Below are 20,231 nucleotides of genomic sequence, written 5' to 3'. Positions count from 1 at the left end.
CTGGGATTCTCCAGTGACTTATACCTACTGCAGACCGCCAGCGGGTTGTTGTGGTCGACAGTCCTGTGCCTCGGTCAAGCGACAAGCATTACTGCTGCCATCCTTTCTCTTAGGATGGTCACCGTCGCCCAAGGGAGGAATAGAATAATTCTTCAGCCCTGCCATAGAGGAACAAGAGCTCACACAGCTCAGGTATTCTCTCACCTTTAAGCCTTTTGGTCCTGGATGGCCTATCGGTCCAACAGAGCCCATGTCACCCTAGTAAAAGAAGGAAAATTACCAAAGTCATTAGGTGCAAAACCAAGACAACAGCTGTATGTGGTGTGAAAGGCCTCTCCTATCTGGCCCCTCAGAATCCCTCAATTTATAGGCATTGCACCACTGACTTCAGCAGAAGCAGCATCCCGGCACGAGTCAAGAGACTTCTGATGTGTAGGCAGACTGCATGTAAAAGAAGCACAGGGTGTTTGCCTCGCAGGCGTGTGGGAAACAGCAGCTCCTGCTCGCATCCTGCTCTCGCCACAAAGAAGAGACCCCAAAACAGCTTGACGCTAACCACCGGAGACATGAGCCGTCTCCCACGATCGGCTCACCCGGCCCCATCGTCCTGCTGGCCGGTCCGTGGCCACGGCGATGGGGCAGAGTGTGCTGGATGCCTGGACAGCACACGAGCATCCTGCTCCTGCGCCACAGGAGATACGGGTGTCGGCGACTGTGGCCGGACTCCAAAACCAGGAGCTGGGATCCTGGATCCACTTAAAAACTAGATAAGGAATTCAGGCTAGTAAGTTAATGGCAAAATAATGGAAAACTAATTAAGAAACCCCTGTGAAGCTTACAACTGTGGTAGGATCTGAGAAATTTTTTTTGTATACTCCTCCTAACTTTTGAATGGATTAATTTCCCTCTCCCGCTACTTGAAAAATTAAAATATTGAGCTTGTTTAAGACAATCCTGGAGCATATTTATTCTTGGTGAAGTTACTCGTTCTCAGAAAGAATCCCCCACAGTATTCCTGAGTTCTCTGGAGAGAGTGTGAAGCTGTGTTAAAAAGGACAGAGACCCAAACAGCAAAAAAGGCAATAGTCAAGAAATTTGGGTCGCTACTGAGCTTTGAAAACCTAAAACCGATATGCGGAGGGAAGAGGAGAAACGGGAGGTAAGGACAGAGGTGTCTCATCAGCGTGGCCATTCTGCTGCAGCGAGAAGTCAGTACGGCTTCGCGCACTGGGACTGGTACGAGAAACTGCAGCGCAGGACGACGCTGGAGCTGGCGGCTGTACCTGTCTGTGCATGTATAAAAGAAAGCCTTCAGTGGCCGACGTTTAAACAGGCTTTGACTGCTTTCTGCCCCTGAAGGGAGCGAGCGATGCGGTGCACCAGCCCTGCCTGCAATGTGCAAACAAACAGGGAAGGTTCCGCTGAAGGAGCGCGTCTCTGGTTGGCAGCCTCGGGCCCGCAGCCGCGCCGGGAGCGCTGGGCTGCAGCCGCCTGAACAGATGCCCTTTTCATACCTCCCAGCATAAGGGCTTCTTGTAGAAACTGCGTTTACTTAAAGCTTCGCCTACACAGTTAATTAGGAGAGCGAGAGGCTTTAGTTAGACCTAATTCTGCTCTTCAGCCTCTCTTAAACAGCCAGCCCAAACACCTGCAGGGTGTGCGGAGGCAGCCGGGAAGCCGGCCGGTGCCCTGGGGGTGGCTGTAGCTGGGAAGAAAGGCAGCGGCTGAACGGGGGCCAGCCTGGAGCAGGCACCCAGCCCCAGCCTGGAGCAAGCACCCACCCACCTTCTCTGTGCCCTGCAGCATTGAGTCCTGTGCTGCAGACCCCCGGGGAAGGAGACTAGTGCGGTCGTGCAGAGAGGAGAAGGCAGGATGGACATGTCCCCTTCTCCCCAGAAGGATGGAGGAGGATACCCTCAGATCAATCCCACTAGAGATGCTTCAGCATCCTGAATTTAGGAGTTGCTTATTACCCTGGGACACAAGATCTGAGTCCATTTGAAATTTTTATTTGCCCAGAGCAGTACCAACAGGCTATCCGGGAAAGACAGCAGCTAATTGCTACCACTGCAGCACGTGACTCCTGAAAAAACAGAATGGCAAAGGACTGACTTCCTGCTTTAAAAATAAAGCTAGGAAGAAGCTCACAACAGGAATGATGATTCTTCATCTAGACGGGAAAGGAGAAGAAATATTTAAAGTCAAGTCAGACCAGGTTTAGCAGCAAAAGGAGAACTGCTGGTTTTGCCCTTTTCCAGCAAAAACATTAGAACTTGTTGTGTCAGTAGAGACTGACATAATGGATCAAGACAAGGAAGGTGACAGACTCCAGATATCTGGTGATGGAGCTGAATCCTGGTCGAGGACATACAATACTAGGTTTTGGGGCCAGTCAAGGAAAAAAACAGTTTAGTTGTACCTCACATAGAATTTAGTGTCATTTGGGTAGCTACAACCGATGTGGGACAAAAACATCACAATTGGAAACCAGACGTTGCATGCTCATTTCAGATCAGCCCAAGGCAAAACCTGTCCTTCCTGGCCCCTGTGATCTATCCCAAGCACAAAACAGCATGGCACTGGCTAGGCTAGCCAGGAGGGGAGGACAGGCAGCCTCTTGACTCCATCACCTCTGGAAGGAGGTCTCATTTACCGTGTCTGATGTGTAGACGTGTAAAAATGTGTAGTCATGGCACTTCAGGACATTGTTTAGTGGGCATGATGGTGTTGGGTTGGCGGTTGGACTTGATGATCTTAGAGGTCTTTTCCAACTTTAATGATTCTATGATTGCATGACCTCTCACCTTCTAACAAACTAGTAAGTGTGAGATAATAGCAGCCAAGTTAAGAAGAATCTTTCCAAAAGCTGGAAGAAATATGATCCAATTTGGACAATCCCTTCAATCGTATTCTTTTAAACAGCAATCTTCCTCTCAGAGCAATTTGCTAGGAGCCCATCCTTTCTACTGCTGTGGCTGAAGTCACTACTTTCATCTCTACTAACAAGGGGAAACACAGACCTAATTCCTGGCTCCACGAAAAACCTTCTGAAGCCTTAATCCACCCCTGTCCCAATCCCCCATCTGCAAGACGGGTACACTTGTTCCACCATGTTCTTGGCTTTTTCTCCGTGGAGTCTAAGATTTCTGGGTTTGGCACTCTATGCTTGTGCAATGTCTAGGGTAATCAGGGCCTTGATCTCAGCTGACATACACACTCCTATAATTCAAGCTACGGAAAGGCAAAAGGGGAAGGTTTTTAACCACTTATTGGAAGTCAAGTTTTCATGGATTATTGCAGTTGAGGAGGAATCATTTTGGAAGAATGCTGTAGTACTAACAGAGCCCATCACTTTTTGTGCATGGAAGGAAATAACTTGAAACAAGTCCTGAGACCTAAAAATAAGCCATAATATGTTCAGCTGGGCATTCACTAACCCCCAGCACAGCTGCCAGAGGATGAGTTGCCACCCATCCTTACAGTCATTAATCTCCTGCTGAGGAAGAGTGTAATGAAGGGTGGAATTTGGCTGTGTACATAATTACCTGGATTAGCGATGAGATGGCGCGAGCGCACGTAGAATTCCTGTGAACCCAGAGGGCAGACAGTTCCTGCCCACGGTCTCTCTAGTGAGCAAGAACTGTGTGTCCTTAGGCTACTGCTTACTTTTTAAAAGATGACAGATCCTGGTGTGGAATGAGTATTGCCTCTTTGAAGAAATACCCGGGTAAACATTATCAAAAGGGCGAGTTATCTAGGAATAAGGGCACTAACAGCAAACCTTTAATCTGTCCTCTTTTGCTTAGAAAGGGTTTTGCCTCCTCCACCTCCCAGTCTATCAGGCAACCTCCTCTCTCCCCAGACATCACGCCTCCCCCATGCAAGCAGTCGTCCTGTTCACTGCCCTGCCACAGGAAGAGGAAAATCTGTGCATAGTTATGCAGGCTGAAAGGGTTAAAGCCCTGAGAAGCCAGATCTCCATTCGGTTTTGTACTTACAATGAGTCCAAGGACTCCAGGAGGACCTGGGGCTCCCAATTCTCCCTAAAAAGGAAAGATAAACCGACGTGGTTACGGACACTTTGTAGACAAACAGAGGCTGAAAGGCAGCTCAGTGTTTCAGGAGCTTGAGGGAAGAGAAAAGACCGTCCCTCCTCCTTCCATCCCCCCGCCCCAGCCCCTTCCCCAGCCAAAGCGATGGAGGGCTTCCATCTTAGCGAGCGCGGTCGCGAGCGCAGCCTCCCCAGACACAGGGCTGCTTGTTGGGCAGCAGTTACTCGCAGGGCTGACCTCCCCTCCCAGCAGCAGGCTGGATAAAAGAAGCGTTTCACTGTGCAGGCAGGGGAGCGGGCAGGAGCCTGCCCCAGCCAGATGAAGGCATGGGCAGGGAGAGAGACTAGGGGAGGGAGGGGGCACAGGGGCAGCGAAACTAAGGTGGGAAGGAGAGGAAAGCTGCTGCTTAGCATTGGGGAAGCTGAGGTTTTGGGGAGTGGTTAAGGAGCAATAAAACTCATTAGAAAAGGAGGACTTGGATGAAAAGTAAACTGGATAATTTGGGGAGAGGCTGTGTCAGCTTCTGGTGCGGGCTGCTGGGCCCTGGGATTGTGTTTGGCACACGGGGTGCTCTGAGGCTGCTCCTCCTGTACCCAACAGCTGGTTTAAGGTGGGCAACCAGCGGTGTCCTCTGCAATCGGCCTCATCCCTCTGCGCTCCTGCCCAAACCGTCAGCTAGCCATTTCTTTAATTTTCAGAAAAAAAAACCCTAACCTTTGGGCGTATCTGCAGGGAGGTGGCTCAGCACCTCTGCCCCTGGAGCAGGGAGCTATCTGCAGGGAACCCAGCGCCTGCCTGGAGGACGAGTCACTTTTAACCACACCGCAGAGAGCAGGAGATGGACTGCAGAGATTTCATCTTGGGCTCTGTGCCCATTTGCCATCTCTTATAGACCGCTCCCAAGCAGGGCATTTTGGAAAGCGCCAGCTCCTCTTAGAGGCTTTTCAAGAGCTGCACAGAGCTCACTGTTTTGAGGGACCGACCGCTGTCTGGGTCTGTGGGGCTGGTTTGAATTCTCAGCTTCACCACAACCTCCCTCCCTGCCAGCTTTCCAAAGACATGCAGGTGCCAGGAGCATCGGCAGGTGCCTGACGGCATTTCCAGGTGAAGCGCAGCAGAGAAGCTGTGTCAGACCCACACAAATCACTGATCTATGTCCCCAAGTACTTCAGCAATCCCTATGCGATGCTCAGCCTGTCCCCACGTCTCCTTCGGTGGATCACCTACTCCCTTGCCACGTTGGCAGCGGGTTGCTTGTCAGGGCAAGGACCCGCTCTCACACACCTCCACCTCCAACAGGGCCTCTCAAAACAAGTGCATTGGAAATACTAAACCTCCCGCTGGCTCAGACAATCCTACCCTTGCTCTGGATCATGCTGGCTACTCCCTTTGACAGACCAGCTCAGTTTATGGTGCACATCTGGTGGAGTCCCCTTCAGTGCAATAAAGCTCCCCTTTTATGGAAAGATTTGCCTAGTGAAAGAATGAAAGAGAAGGGGACGCAACGTGCTCAGCCTCCTTGGGTAAAGGGTTATGTGTGTTTATTTTATGGGAAGTGGAGTAAAGGACTATTGGGCAAGCACACACAAAAACCATTTCATAATCTCAACCAGCCTAAAATTGCCTTTTTATGGCCGGTTCCTTTCCTGCATACTTGGGACATCTGTGGAGCAATTGTTCCTCACGGGTGGGATTTCTGCATCCTCAGCGCTGCTGTAATAAGGTTGGCTTCAAGCTTTTAGTTGAGGCCTGGCATTACTAGCCTCAGCAAGAAGAGGGAATATCCCCAGGAATGCTTAGCACAGGAGCTGCACGTGGCCTGGGTTTCCCAGTAAGCTCTGCAGGCTCCGAGGGCGTCTGGGATGAGACTGGGTGGACGGTTGGCTCTCGGTCCCACCAGTTGCAGGAGGGACTGCCTAAATCTCTGAGTTACGTCACGTGGGCATTTCTCAAGAGAAAGGGTAAATGTGGAAACACGTGGCGTCACATCTAACGCAAGACGATTTCCTCTCGGAAGAGGAGGGGATGGATTCCCGTGGGGGAGGTGGACAGGAGTAGTTGTTAATTTGAGCCATTCCCTGGCCTGGGAAATGGAGGATTTACAGGTGCTTTTTCCCAGCTATCAGTAATGACAGGCTGGTCCCTGACCTGCGAGGGAAATCGGGCTCTATTCTCCTTTTTTCAGTGCGTGAACTGGGCACTGGGACAAGAGACAAGGGGATGAATCAACAGTCCTTTCCCATGTCTAATTCCTGTGATTAAGAGACTAATTGGAGTGGCTAAAGCGCTCCGGGAACAGGGATCTGGAATGTGATGGCTCGACAGTTCTCAGCAAGTTGGTAGGAGGGAAGAACATCCCTGCGGTTGGAAGAGTCTTTGCTCTGTCTGGAGGGGACGGAAAGAAGATCAGAGACTGTCGGCTTCAGCCATCCCCATGCGACGGCAGAGGCGGCAGCAGCGTAAGTGCTCAGTGGATCAAACAGAGGACAGGGCAGTTCAGGACCCGTGGCAGCCTGCCCGCCTGCCTACAATTTAGCTGCATACTCCACCTAGCAAACTCGGCATATTTGTGTGTTCCACAAACAGACTTTCTGGCATTTTTCTGCGTCTGTGACTCCGCTTGTGACCCTGTGAACCTCCCTTTAAGTCAGCCGAAACAGTCTGTTTTCATTCTACGATCTCCAAGGCACATTAATATTTAAAAGCCGTTGATAAGATGAAAGAAGAGCAATCATTCTGGATGAATTAACGGAAGGGACATTTGCTCTGGGAACTGGCATTCGGCTAACATTGAGCACATCTTCTGAATGGGGCTTAGACAACTTGCAAATTTAAAAGAAAACAAAACAAGTTATTTGGAAAAAAACAGTCTTCCTGACCTCCAGGATTCCTGCTCTTCCTGGTGGGCTGGCTGGAAATAGCAATATAATCTAGAAAGCCTTTTACTTTGGGACTACTGATTCCACTCTGACCCATGGCTTAAGATGACAGAAGGATGGGAAAAGTCCTGCAGAAATATTCCTTGGGAATCTAATTCTGTCAGTTCACTGCATTTGTGACTCTTGTGCTGAATTCCCACAAAGGCAGGAGTGTAGCTGAGCCTGGCTTGGCGATTAGAGTCACTTGTGAAAATAACTGTTATGCTGCGTGTATGACGAATGGGAACTTGAAGACACATGAGGCGTGGGTTACTTCACACAAATCATTCCATTAAACACCAAGAGCAGCATTGTGATTATGTGTGAATAACCAAGACAGCAGGAATTTCAAAGATGAATCAGTACTGCTCACATGCTAATTGAGGGAGAACCAACAAAGTAATTGAGAAAATAATTTAGAATAATTAATACATCTGAGAACTTTTGCAATCCACAAGGGCGTGTTTTGTGACTAGTGGAAAACACAGCGCACATACCCAACTGTTTGGTATTAAGTGCTACAAGAGCAGAGCAAAATAAACCTTATCAGCATCCAGCTGCTTAAATGGTCTCTGTGACCATCCTGACGTAATTCCCAGGAGACACATCCCATTCTTAGAAAGCCAGCAGGGGTCAGATGAAGACCGGAGAGAGGCCAAGAGCTCAGGAGCCTGGAGACTTCTCCCACTGCAGTCCTGTGGCCAGCTGAGGTGTGGGGCAGAGCAGAAGAAGCCTGGGCTCTGGTGTCTGTCTCTCTGCTCCCAGACACCGGAGCGGGGAATCTGGCACTTCTTGCACCAGTATTAACATTCACTTCAGGTGAGAAAAGGTACTGAGCCTGAAGTACTTTAGAAGCTTACTTCTACAGGCTAGTAAGATGGAAACCAAGTGCTTGCTAACCTGCATCACAAAATGAAATGTGGTGAAAAGGAGAGGAACCTGCCTCTTTCTCTACGTACCTCAGACCTCTACACAACTGAGTACATGATCTGCTCCTCTGAGGGTTCAGGTGCACTCAGGTAGCCATCTGTAGTGCCTTACGGTGATACATCCCTCTGTCTGTGGGCCCATGTCTCCCTGCTATGTTCATATGAAGCTTCATCCAGACCACACTATTCAACAACATGATTCCTGCGGTTGTCACAGGCTTTACATCAAACCCTGTGGTATGGACAACATGCTCCAACCACTGCCTGCTCATCAGGAGCAACATCCTTGCCTTTCCTCTCTTGATTTTTCTTCTAGTCATATCCTCAGGATGAGAAAGCATCTATCAAAACCAAGGTGTGAGAAAGGCAATAGATGGAGACAAATGTCAACATGATGACCTAGCAGTTACAGGATGTTGAGGTGAGTCAGGCAGGGACATTACATTTGTTTTTCAGGAGGGACAAAACCAAAATGCTAGCAGCTGCTACCAAATTTAAAAGCTTCTTTCAGCTCTAGCTAGCTTGATGCAGTACAGTGTGCTGTCTACTGCAATAGAAAGAAAGAAGGGACAAAGCTATCAACTTACTGGGTTCCCATCGATGCCTGGAGGTCCTCGTTCCCCAAAATCACCAGGAAAACCCTGAGGAGAGGAGGCAAACACGAGTATTAGTTATTGAAGCACCCTGGCGTAAAGACAGCTAGCTTAAAAAGCACTCAGTGCAGCACTTTGGTAGACAGCAGGTCACAAGGAAGCGTAGGCCAACCAGCCTGCTCGTCCTCATCCAAACCATTCTTGCTCCACCAGCACATCCGCTCAGCTGCAAGGCCAAAAGCTCTGATTCACTGCTCCCTCCTGGGGCCAATGAAGGGTAACCAGAAGTACCGTTTACAAGGCTCAGCCGTGAGCTGCACTTTAACTAATGGGAGCCTTGAGAGGAAGAATCAGCGAGGAGACAGGAAGGCTTTGTCCTTGGCCATGCTATGAAAAGCACCCAATGCTGAGCCTGCTGGACCTGACTTATTCACACCTTGTCTTGCAGGCTACGTCCAGCCCTCAATCAGCTGCACCTTTTCTTAGCACCACTTGTCAGCCCTGGGCACGCTTCATATGGCAGGCAAGGCTTTTGCAGCGCCTTGTAGAAAGACAACGTGAGCGTGCATAGCAGAGAGAAGGGGTGGAAATCAGTGCTTCTGTCCTCCTTTTGGTTCACCCAAGTACTCCAGTATGTCCAACAAGGAATATGCAGACCTGAAGACTATGTTGTGTAGTTTACACATGAAATTATAATTCCACACTTGGAAGATCATATTCTGTGTTTAAAGATACAGTGCTTTCTATCCTCCTTCAGGAATAAATATCCTACTAATAGGATACTTCCTTAAAAGTCAATCCCAAATCCCTTATGTTCTAGAAGAATTCATAAATCTCACTGCAATAACTATCCTCAAAAATGGATTGTCAATCTGAATTATTTCATCCTGTCTACTAACACAATCATTTTAGCAGTACCCCCTTCTCGTAGGATAGCTGAATAGCATAATGCCTGTTGGAGCCCACGCAGATGCTTAATGGAGCTGATCAAAGATGCCTAGTGAATTCACTCCAATGCATTCACGACCTTTCAGCTTGCCAGAGGAACAAACGGTTCCAAGCTCATTACGGTCCACACCCCAGAGCTGTGAAAGACCATGTTTACTACATGAAAAAGTCACCACAAAAGACTTCTTCATCATCTCATTATATCCGATACAAATTTGGAAGACTTCAAACAATTATAGAAAAGGGAGTGGAGGTACTGAGCCAGAGCCAGCACATGGTGGTGTGACACGTTCTCTCGCACACTTAGACAGACCCTCTGCTCCCCCAGGCCCCCCCAATTCCCTGTTACAAAAAAATCATACAGCAGCTTGCTCTTTCCTGTCCTGCCATGCTCTGTCTCCCTCAGAAAGAGCTCAACAGAAGGGAATACAACCTGTTGTGGTTAGTAAACCCCCTTAGTCACTACACCAACATTTTCAAGGAGGAAGCAGTTGAGTTTAAGATGGATTGGACTCAATTTTCCCCTGAGCTTGAACTTCATTCAGCAAAGGACTGGCAGGGAGTAGGCTGCCAAGAGCTATCAGGGACCAGCTCAAACATCAGCAGCTTCAAGGCTACTCTGAACTTCAGCTGCAGTGGAAGGTGCTTGGGGAGGTTGTGACACCAAGGTAAGAGGGTGCTGTGACTCTCTACTTCTTCTTCTTGCACGTCTCTTTAGATGGAGTGAGATAAAATAGGACACAGCATCAACCTCCTTCGACCCTGAGCCAAAAGGGAAATTGTTGTCTGCTAGAGGAGCTCCCCACGGACAGCGCAGACGCAGAGCCTCATCCCAGGCTCTGACTCCTAGACTCAGTTAATTCAGCCAGGGCTAAAATCCCGCTTTATTCTCCACACTATTCTGACTGTGGGCATCAGGATAGAAAACTAAGGAATATATTTGCATAGAAAAGGCTTCCTAGCCAGAGCATCTACCTTTGTGCTTCAGTTCAGAGTAAGAACTTGCAAAGCAAAGCTCCAATCACCCCTGCTCCCTCTTCTGTTCATGGTGGAGCAGTCTTGGAGAGTAAGCAGCATTGCTTTGATGAGGCTACACCAGATGTGCTCCAGAGACACACCAACAAGCTGCAACTGCTAGTGGGCGCGTTACTTCTGAGGCAAACCAGGCGTCACAGTAAAGCTGCCTTACACCGTTCTCTGGCTCCACCAGACTGTGAAATACAAAGGACAACACGACCACGTTCTGGGCTAGCTAAGAGCAGGGATGGAGCAGACACGGAGAGGATGGTCCTTGCTGAGCCAGAAGGATGCTCTCTCTTCCTGCCTGCTCCCTTGTAACCAAATGCTGGTTACCTTGGAAAAGCAAACCTGAGGGAAGCAAAATGTGGCAGCCAACAGTAACATGCTATCTGGAAACCCATGAGCAACACTGAAAATTGAAATGATCACAGCAGACAGAACAGGAAAACTATACTGGGAAGCTGCAGTCAAAGGTGTCATCCAAGACCTCCCTTCACCTTTGAGGGTTTACAACTCCTGGTCAACACAACCAGGTAAAAAGATACCTGGTGAAATCTAAGGTGAGAGATGGGAGACCTGCTTAAGACAATCCAAATTTTGCCACTGACTTCAGAGCCAGCATTTCACCTCTTCTGCACCAGTCCCCTACGGCATTCAGTACACGCTCCTGAACAGCCACAAGCTATCGCTTGCTTGCTTGGATTCAATATTTCTATTTTATGGGCATCAGTGTGAATGGGAAAGTTGTCTGCCTTTTTCCAGCTGGGCACTACATCCTTCAAGCCTGTGCACATGCCAAGAAGCTGTGGTAAGCGACCACTGGAAACAGCCTTCTGCCATCTAGAGACAAAGACGTCAAATATAACAAGAAGGCGGGGGGCCTACAATTTTCTGTAATGAAAAAAAGGGGAAAAATAACCCTGCTACATGCTGAATCAATAAGATCAGAACAGAGATGTGTAGGGAAAACTCATTGCTCAGGCAAGGTAAAAAAAAAGCAAAAAAAAAAACCAACCCCCAAAAATAAGCCTTGGAATATTTTGCTGTTTACAGTCATACAATTTGCCAAGGAAAATATGAGTGTGCATAGACTGATACTGTACTTACACTGCTGCAGATTGCAGTCACAGCCTTCAGCACTCCCCCAGCTGCATCCTTCCTTTCTCAGAGGGCAGAGCTGGGCACAGAGTGATGCCACTGAGCAGCCTGGCCCTGGGGCTGCTGAGGTGCCTTCTGTCAAGCTAAGGTCTTGCCAACATGGGAAGGTTTTACTACTTCGAACTGTACAATTAAATCAATATTGCTACAGCAGCATAATATCATCTAGAGGAATGCTTCCTCCAGACTAAAAGCATTTTCTAGATTTGATTTAAATCTCTTCCAACGTGATATAAACAATGCACTCCTCTGCCAGAATAAGAGTGTCCAGATAAGGAACTATTTAAATTCATATGTTTCCCACTAATCTCTTTTCATGCCTCAGTTTCTAGTACTAACCTCACTGCTTAAAGATAAGGACATAAGTGATTTGAGGCACACGGTAATAGTTAATAAAAATCTATCTTTTACACAGGCTTTCCAACAGTAGATCTCCAACTATTTAAAAAAGCAGATTATTCCTGTGTTTTGAAGGCAGAGCGCTGAGCACCTGAGGTCGCTTGGCCAATGTTACCCAGAAAGCAAGAGATCTGACAATAAAACCCGTTCTCAGCACGCTGTGAGTCTCGCCGCAGAGCTAGGGTTTCTGCCCATCCTCAAGACGGGACAGAAAAGGATCAAGGTGGGAGGAAGCCGAGAAGAAAGCCCAGAACAGTGTGGGCTGGCACCATTGCTACAACAGCCAGGCCCAAGACAACGCTCAGCAGCGAAGCCCCATCCTTGCCAACACCTGATCGTCCTTAACACGCCATTGGCTCTGCTGGCACCAGCACCCCCCAGACAGGCCCACAGATCTCCGGGGTGACGGGTGGTACTTTTTGGCCTGAGCTGTAAAACAAAGCCAGAGAAGGAGACAAACGGAAAGAGCAGTTTCAATTCAAGCGACCCCCAGGCATCCTAGCCCAATATTTGAGCTCGGCAACGCAAGTATTAACAGTCTTTTGCACACATTAAATGAGACCAAGCCTGGTGGCTGTGGCATGAATGAGGATATTTCAGCATCCGTACAGTCTCCGAAGACCCAAACCAGGTGGTGAAAGCTATCCCAACACGGTCCTGTGCTCAGCAGGAAACAATCAATCTCCTAAGCCCCTCATGAAAAAGAAAGCACTTTCTTTCCATGGGGCAAGCAGTAGCAGTTTAAACCACGATAACAGTTCCAGTGACCACAGCGTCCCAATTTATTGGATCTCACATGTCGGTAAAAGCTATTTTTTCAGTGCCTCTCCCCTCCTGCCTGAGCCTAGAGGACAGAGATGTTCCCCAGGAACAAAACTAGCACTGTTCAACCAAAAAACAAGTAACCTAGGAATTTCAAGCGGACTGTGTTATCCCATTTGTTTCATTCCTGTAAGCAGCACTACCTCTCCCCTCCTGTGCGCTGCTCCAGCAGCCTGAGAAGCCCAAACTGAGGGAGAACACATGGGGCAGGAAGCTCATTTTATGGTGCTGGCAGACAGGCAGGTCACAACTGGCAGCCCGTTACAGGAGACTTGTGAAAGAGACTGAAGAGCCCAGCACATTCAGAGTCTCCTGACCTTCCCAAAGTGAGTGCAGAGGTTTTCCTGGTACAGAAAATCCACCGTTTTTCAGGGTGCAGCTGTTTTTCCAGGAAAACTGGTCCCTGGAAATTATGCTCAAGAATTGGGACAGCAAAGAAAAACACCCTCGTGAAAAATACCGAGCCATACATCCTGCCCGCTCTCTGGGAGGGAGGGGGTGTGCAGGACCAGGGAGGGATGGCAAATGGCAGCAGAGCAGGGAGGAAAATGCTCGACCAACAAGTTCTGTTGGCCAAGAGCCAGTGAGGTGCTCCTCCGCAGTGGCTGAAGTCAGGTATGACAAAACTTTTGGCTCTATCTCACAGCTGGGAAATACACAGAGGAGGTGGGGGAAAAAGTCCAGCCGAATGGATTTCACATTGTCTGAAGGAGAAGTTCAATGAAAGAAGCAAGATGAAGCTTGAAAAGGAGTTGGAGGAGAAGCATACGAGCAGATGCTTTGCAGTAAGAAGGATCCAGGTGCTTCTGTGCTCTCCTGTGCCCACCCCAAGCAGAGCCTTACAGGGGTTGCACAGCTCCTCGCTGCACTCGGTGAAGCTGAGGAACCACTATCAGAGAGGGAACTGAGACAGAGAGATGCAAACGCATTTATCCCAGGTAACACTGAGAAGTTCGAAGCTGAGCCTGTAACTAAATCTCTATCTTTGAGATCCTACAATAGTCCCTTAATTCCTTTTCATACACACTCCCTGCGAGGGGCATCCTTTCATACGCCAGGAGACTCCTGCTGAGAGCAACCAGACCTAGACAGACACTGGAACCAGCTCCTCCCGCATCAGGGGATTACGTCCCCCTCCACCTCCCCTTCCTTTCCTTCTCTGCTTAAAACAAACAGAGCAGCCTGCCCTTTCTTGCTGTTCTCAGCCAAAGGGCTGTTCCTGGCCTGAGCAGATGCCACCAGTGCTTGTCTCTTGTCCCTGGAGGCAGCTGTCTTCAGGGAGGCAGAGACCGGTGAGACGCACTGTGTCCTTTGCTTCCCCAAGGCCTTCTCAGGTGTGCACATGTGGGTGGGTGTGTTGTGTGTATACAACATCTGATTCAGTTTAAAACACTTTCCCTGATGGAGTAAGGGAGGCAGTCTGGCAGTTGCTGCTCCAAGGAATCCTGGCAGGTCTTCACGCCAACAGAAACCTTCTCCAAAAATAGGATTTTATTTTCCTGTTGGCTGAAGGTGAAGCTGCTCAAACCAACCAGTCCTCCTGTCTTGTCTGCGAAAGACTCTACTTGCCAGTTGGCTCCGGCCAGGTGAATCACTGCCCAGGAGTCTCCCCAGGGATGGAGCTTGCAAGTCAAACAATTTAAACCAAAAAAAAAAAAAAAAAAAAAAGGTGATGGTGGGGAAGCAGGGCTGAGGGTGAGAGAAGGCATTCACTGGAAAAAAAGGAGGAGAATAAAATAAACAATTGTAGCTTATGTTGGCAGCTTACACCTCTGAGAGCATTCTTGGTGGAGAGGGCAGCCGTGAGCCCCTCCACAGGTGGGCGCGAAGGCAAGCAAGCTGGCTCAGACCCAGCGCTGGTTCCTAGAGCGGCAAGAGTCACCCTAAGGGGAGCCTGGCAAACCCTGTGCTCCCGGCCTGCCTGCTCGCTGGCTTGAAGTCACGCACTTAGGCGGGAGCCCTTGCCTTCTGCTCAGTCTAGACCCAGGGCTGTGACAGCGTTCATCCCTGCAAAGAAGGGGGATGCCATCCTCGGCTGGGTACGGGACTGGCGGTCCTGCTGCAGTTCTGCTCCTGTGTCACCCAAAAGGCAGGTTTGCTCTCTCTCCCTGGGAGACTTCACAGCTCTGTGTCACGTCCTCTTTGGATAAAGATTTCATGGTGTTTTTTAACATAACTATCCCTCCAGCTGTGGGACCACAGCCTTCCAAGGCAGCCAGTTCCACCCAAACATGAGCCCTGAAGCCCCTTTGACCAAACACCACTGAAGTTAACTGCCAGCCCCTCCACCCTCTTGACCATCTGCCTTGCTCCTTTTACACATGTATATGATCTCTTCCCATGCTGCAGGGCTCTAACAGAGTGCAGATTACACAAAACCAATTACCTAACGCTGAAAAGCGCTGATTCTGCCAACGCTCCTAATTATTTATGGCCAAGATTTCCAAATCAAGCAGCCTCCTATTTAAGAAAGTCAATCAGCTTTGGTGATCAAAATGTTTTCAGACTCAAAAGCAATAGTTGCATTATTTTTTACTTATAATTTCTAAGGAAAATAATTTTGGGGCCTTGATCTGATTTATGAATGAACATTTCCCTGAAGGAAGAAAGATACTCTTGTGCTTGGGAGATCTTTGTTCAATTCTTCACGAGCTTTTTGAATGACGATGGACAAGTCGCTTAGGGACATTCTTGGAAAAAAAACTGTCTTTGGGCTTGTTTCTTCTCTTTCAGAAGAAGTTATGGGCCTTGGCACATTTGAACTCTTTTTCTCTCTGTTTTCAGTACTTTGTTTTGCCCACTCCTTAAAAAATGAAATACATGCTAATATTGTCCACCTTGCCAGGTTACTTCGATGATGTAATCATGAACATATGAACATGTGCCGATATCAGAGTGATAAGTAACCGTGCAAACACCTCACCACAGAGATTTGGGAAACTCCAGACATGTGGAACAAAACTGAGGCCAAAAAGAGATGGTGACTTTTGCTCTGGGCTCGTGCCTGCATTTCAGAGTGGTGAACCAGGCCCTGAGGGGAAGAGAGACCAGCTGCCCAGTTTCAGCATCCAGCTTAAGCATTAAAAAAATCACTGATTGCTCAAACCAAAGCTATTTTAAAAATTTAGGCTAATAAAGAAAAATTATAGCAAGGAATTTACTTAGACGGCTAACAGGAAAAATCCAATTCATGGGCTAAAACTCTCTCAGTAAGAGGAGCTTTGTTGATTATTAATTTTCAGGACCTACACTTGACTTTTCATGCAAACAGAATGATTAAAAGCATGTTGGTTTTTTTTTTAAATCCATCAGTTCCTGAAGCCATAGCACCAAACTTTTTTGTGCTGTGCTGGGCTATTGGCACAAGACAGAGCTCCCTGCATCCTGTCCATTGACTCTTAGAAGCCATTTGTGCTCCTTCCTGCAGCTCATCTTGTGGCTTTGCCTCTACAAATTGGTCCTCAGCCTGCACTTTTCTCCACTAACTTTAGCTGGCCACATCTGAAAGTGCACCTCTATATGCACAGCTGTACCTGAACTGGGACACCAGTTTGGAAGGAGTGCTTTATGGGTTGGAGGATGAGTTCACCAAGTGCTCAGGTGAATAAGGCCTGTGATAGCAGTGAAGCTATGTGGAAATTATTTATTTCCTGATGAGATATACTGATAACATCATTTAGGATCAGTTTAAAAATCACTCCCATTTCTTTCAAACCTTAGGAAATGGCTTGTGGATCAACACACTGAACTGCCACCTTGCTGAGTGGGAAACTTATTTAGTATCAGAAATTTATCACTACTTCTTTAGACATTTTTCAATTTTAATGTCAGTATTTCTTTAAAATGTTTCTTAGTGTTTACAGCTCCATTCTTTCTCCTTTTTTTTGGTAGGTAACAAGGTCTCAGTGACAAAAGAGACACGGCTGGACCCTTAGCAGCCCATGTGAGCCACGACAGTCAGTGCTGTAGGTGAGAGCTCTTAGAGTGTATGCCTAAGTCATGAGAAAAGCCATATGGGCCTGCCTCTTTGCACCCCCAGGGACCCCATTCAGGTCAACTGGAGTTTGGCAATTATTTGTTAAAGAAGAGGTTCTTTGAAATGCTGTTACCAGTTTCCCAAATCTCAACTTGTGTGGTGCAGGAGACTCTCGGTTGGTTCACTCCAAACACAAGGAAGGACCTCGGCTGCATTCAAAGCAGAGAAAAGACTGGCGCAAGAAGAGAGGAGTTGTTTATCATCTTAGTCCCTACAGAGAGGAGCAAAATTAATTTTCTCAGTAATTTGCGGTTATGCCAGCCTTTCCAGACACATGGCAAAATGCGTCCCCCATTGTTTGCATGGACAACAGCTCAGACTGTGTAACTTGGCAAAGCCCCATGCACTTACGTTCACCACTAAGTTATCTTAGCCATATGTCAAAAGGTTGGGGGAAGCTGTAAAACGAAACCTTCCTAACCCAAAGGCAGCCCTGCCTTTTGCTATCTGGTGTTTCCCACAAGGCAATGTCTTTTCACAGGATGCAACAGCCTACCCGTACAGGTGGGGAGCGCAGGACTATCACATACTCTTCTAACAACCTATCAGATGAAGAAAAAAGAACTTGGTGTTCACTGGAGGCAAGAGTTAAGACATTAACTTTATAAGTCATCACGGAAGAAGACAGTAGACATAAAAAATAGCCTGGCAAGAAGGCGCTGCCGCATTACAAGCTGAGAGCTGGCAAGGGGGACCCCAACTGTGGTCAGCTCATGGAAAACGGATGCCAGATGCGGCAGCTTGCCACCGCGTTGATGCTCACAACAAATACTGAGCCTACGTTAGAGTGGCTGCCAGATCACTGCTGGCTCTCACAGCCTCCACATTGTGGCTGACAGGCAGAGGGAAGGGAGACTTCTGGACTCACCTATGCGCTGATCCTGAATACTTCAAATCCACGCACCACTTTATAGCAGCTCTTCCTTGACATCCGAGCAGTAATCCTTAGCATTTACATGCTAAATGTCAGCTAGTGAGCTCAAAGGAGAGCAGAGTGTGTTACCTCCGTTTTGCACACAGCCAAAACCAGCCAAACAGCTTGTCTGAAGTAGCCACGGGGGAAAACCAGGTCCCATATCCTCTTCCTCCTCCTGTGCAGTCACCGAGCAACGCAGCATCTCCCCGTCTGGCCTCGGCAGACTCCAACCGTTCCCGCAGGCAGAGGTGTCAGCCGTCCTGGCCACACATCCCAAGCGCAAGCCATCCCTCTGCGCCTGCGACTTACACAGTCTGTTCCACCTGCCAAGCTCTCTCCTCGGAGCAGCACTTCGCATCACGTTGGCTCTTGCCAAAGGCTGTGCAGAGCCGGGTGGCAGAGCTTGTGCTGTCAGGAGGCGTTTGCCTCCCTTGCCTGAAGTTAGGAGGTGGCAGGAACCCCCATCAGGCCACCCGACAGCTGGTGGGATGCCGCAGCGCACCGCTCACAAACGTGAGCTACTGGAGGACAAAAGAAAGAACAGTAACGATGAGCACAGCTAGGCAGGCAGGGAAACCAAAATGTTGGCTTGTGATGTTAACGACTTGCTCATGCTACTGTTACCTAAACCTTCCAGCCCTGGGGGTGGCCTGATGCTGTGCTGTTTTGTAATGCTTTCGTTGATGGACCCCGTTGATGGACCCTTTGGGTTTTTCTTTCAGGAGGTGTTTGCACGGTACCTGACACGGTGAGGGTCTGAGTGCTCAACTGAGCTCCAGGCACGGGACCAGCAGCACCGACCGACAGGTTCTCAGAAAAATATAAGGAAACCTCAGCTGTGTTTGGCTGAATGGTGACTAGATTTCAGATAAACCCAAGAATTACTAAGTATGTCTTGGCAATAAACTTTACTCCTTCCTTTCTACCTCTTTTAAAATAATACTACTGACAAAACAGATTGCAAGCAAAAATCAGGCCCAAGATACTGCAGCTGGTGCAGTATTAATATTCTATGTAAAAAAAGAACAAGAGACACAAGTACTCATCAATAACGAAGATGAACAAAAAAAGAGCTCAAAGTTCTTTGGATGTATTTCCTGAAAGTTCCCCTTTAAGACTCTTTCTCTAACAGGGCTTGAGAACTTCTGAAAATATTACACTCTATTTGAAGTTTAATATAATCTGCAATGCAGAGATTTCTGATTGTAGCTACCCATCTCCCACGGCATAAGAAAGATATCAACAGCATAAGAAAAGCATATCGCTCTCAGCTTTGTGCTTCTTGAATGATGACTAGCTGCATCTCCTCTTCCTGTGGGTTACCTTCTTCAGTGACCTTTCTAAAGATGACCTAGGACTGCTCTATCGCCTACACATGTCACGATAGAGGGTGACAACAGTTTGTCTCATTCCTTCCCCCAGCACGGTGTGTGGATCACAGCCCTGCTGCCCTCACAGCAATTAGACCTTTTTTTATCCTCTTTTTTTTTTTTTTTCTAGCTGCTCAACTGAACACCATAAAATCCCCCAAAACACCATAAAAAGCCATTCTTTTCAGCCACTGCATTGGCAAGACCGAAGGCTTAAGCAACGGCCGCTTCAGCTCCAGGCCTCCAGCCTACCTCTGAAACAGGCAGCAGATCCAGAGACGTACAGACTTGTGTTATTTCAGTCTCCCTAGTGCATTGTAGTCTAATCGTAATTCTCTCCCTAGCTCACCCCCGGCCCTCTCCTTGCTCACGAGTTCGCCAGCGCCCATCGGTCAGAGACGCGCTCGCCTCCTGCGCTGCTGATGCACTGCAGGGAGAGCAGAGCGGGAGGTGGGGTCCGCTGTTTCCAAGACAGTTTCACCATGTCCCTCATAGCTCTGCAAAACTTAACTTCCCTGGAAGGGGTTCAAGATCTGACTCATGTCCAGTTCTTCTATTTTAATCATTCCCTCTTACATCATTCTCGGGGGCCCACGGTGTCACATGCAAACTCCCCCAGCCCCCCGCTCCTCCTCTGCCGAGCACTTCATCACCGTCTCTCCTCCCAAACAAAACCAGAGGGAGAAATGTGATTGATACCAACTCCTTCCCTACTCTCCAGAGCATTTACCAGCCTTGGATGGCAGCTAATACGGGCATCCAAAGTTCCCCGCTGCAATGACAGCACGGAAATAGAACAGGACCAGTAGCCGTGCCAGCAAACCTAGCGGCGCGGGGGATGCGAGAGACCAGAAAAATCACAGCAGGCTCACTAACACTGCAAACCAGCTGGGAGACAGCACAGGCCAGGAGATAAGTGTTGGGAAGGGAACCAGGTCAGCTGGTTCCTACTTTCCATTCTCCCAGTGACTTCCTGAATAACTCTGGATGTCACTTAATCTTTTTGCTTGCGCTCGGAAGTACAAATCATCAGCATTGTTCCATTCAAGATTTCATATTAAACCTGATAT

General features: G+C 48.4%; 1 protein-coding gene across 1 annotated transcript in view; it reads right to left on the bottom strand.

Moving 5' to 3' along the window:
* The window catches only part of COL27A1 (collagen type XXVII alpha 1 chain), a gene marked incomplete at its 5' end in the record, with an annotated part of 159,089 nt that overhangs the window by 84,473 nt on the left and 54,385 nt on the right, over positions 1 to 20,231 (bottom strand). The window contains 3 exons of the mRNA XM_082009004.1: positions 205 to 258; positions 3,999 to 4,043; positions 8,487 to 8,540. Of these exons, the coding sequence (XP_081865130.1) occupies positions 205 to 258; positions 3,999 to 4,043; positions 8,487 to 8,540 (153 nt within the window). The remainder of the gene's footprint in view (positions 1 to 204; positions 259 to 3,998; positions 4,044 to 8,486; positions 8,541 to 20,231) is intronic.

This window comes from Phaethon aethereus (assembly GCF_964289735.1).
Source record: "Phaethon aethereus genome assembly, chromosome: 20".
NCBI lineage: Eukaryota > Metazoa > Chordata > Aves > Phaethontiformes > Phaethontidae > Phaethon > Phaethon aethereus.
This window is presented reverse-complemented; position numbering and strand designations above follow the sequence as displayed.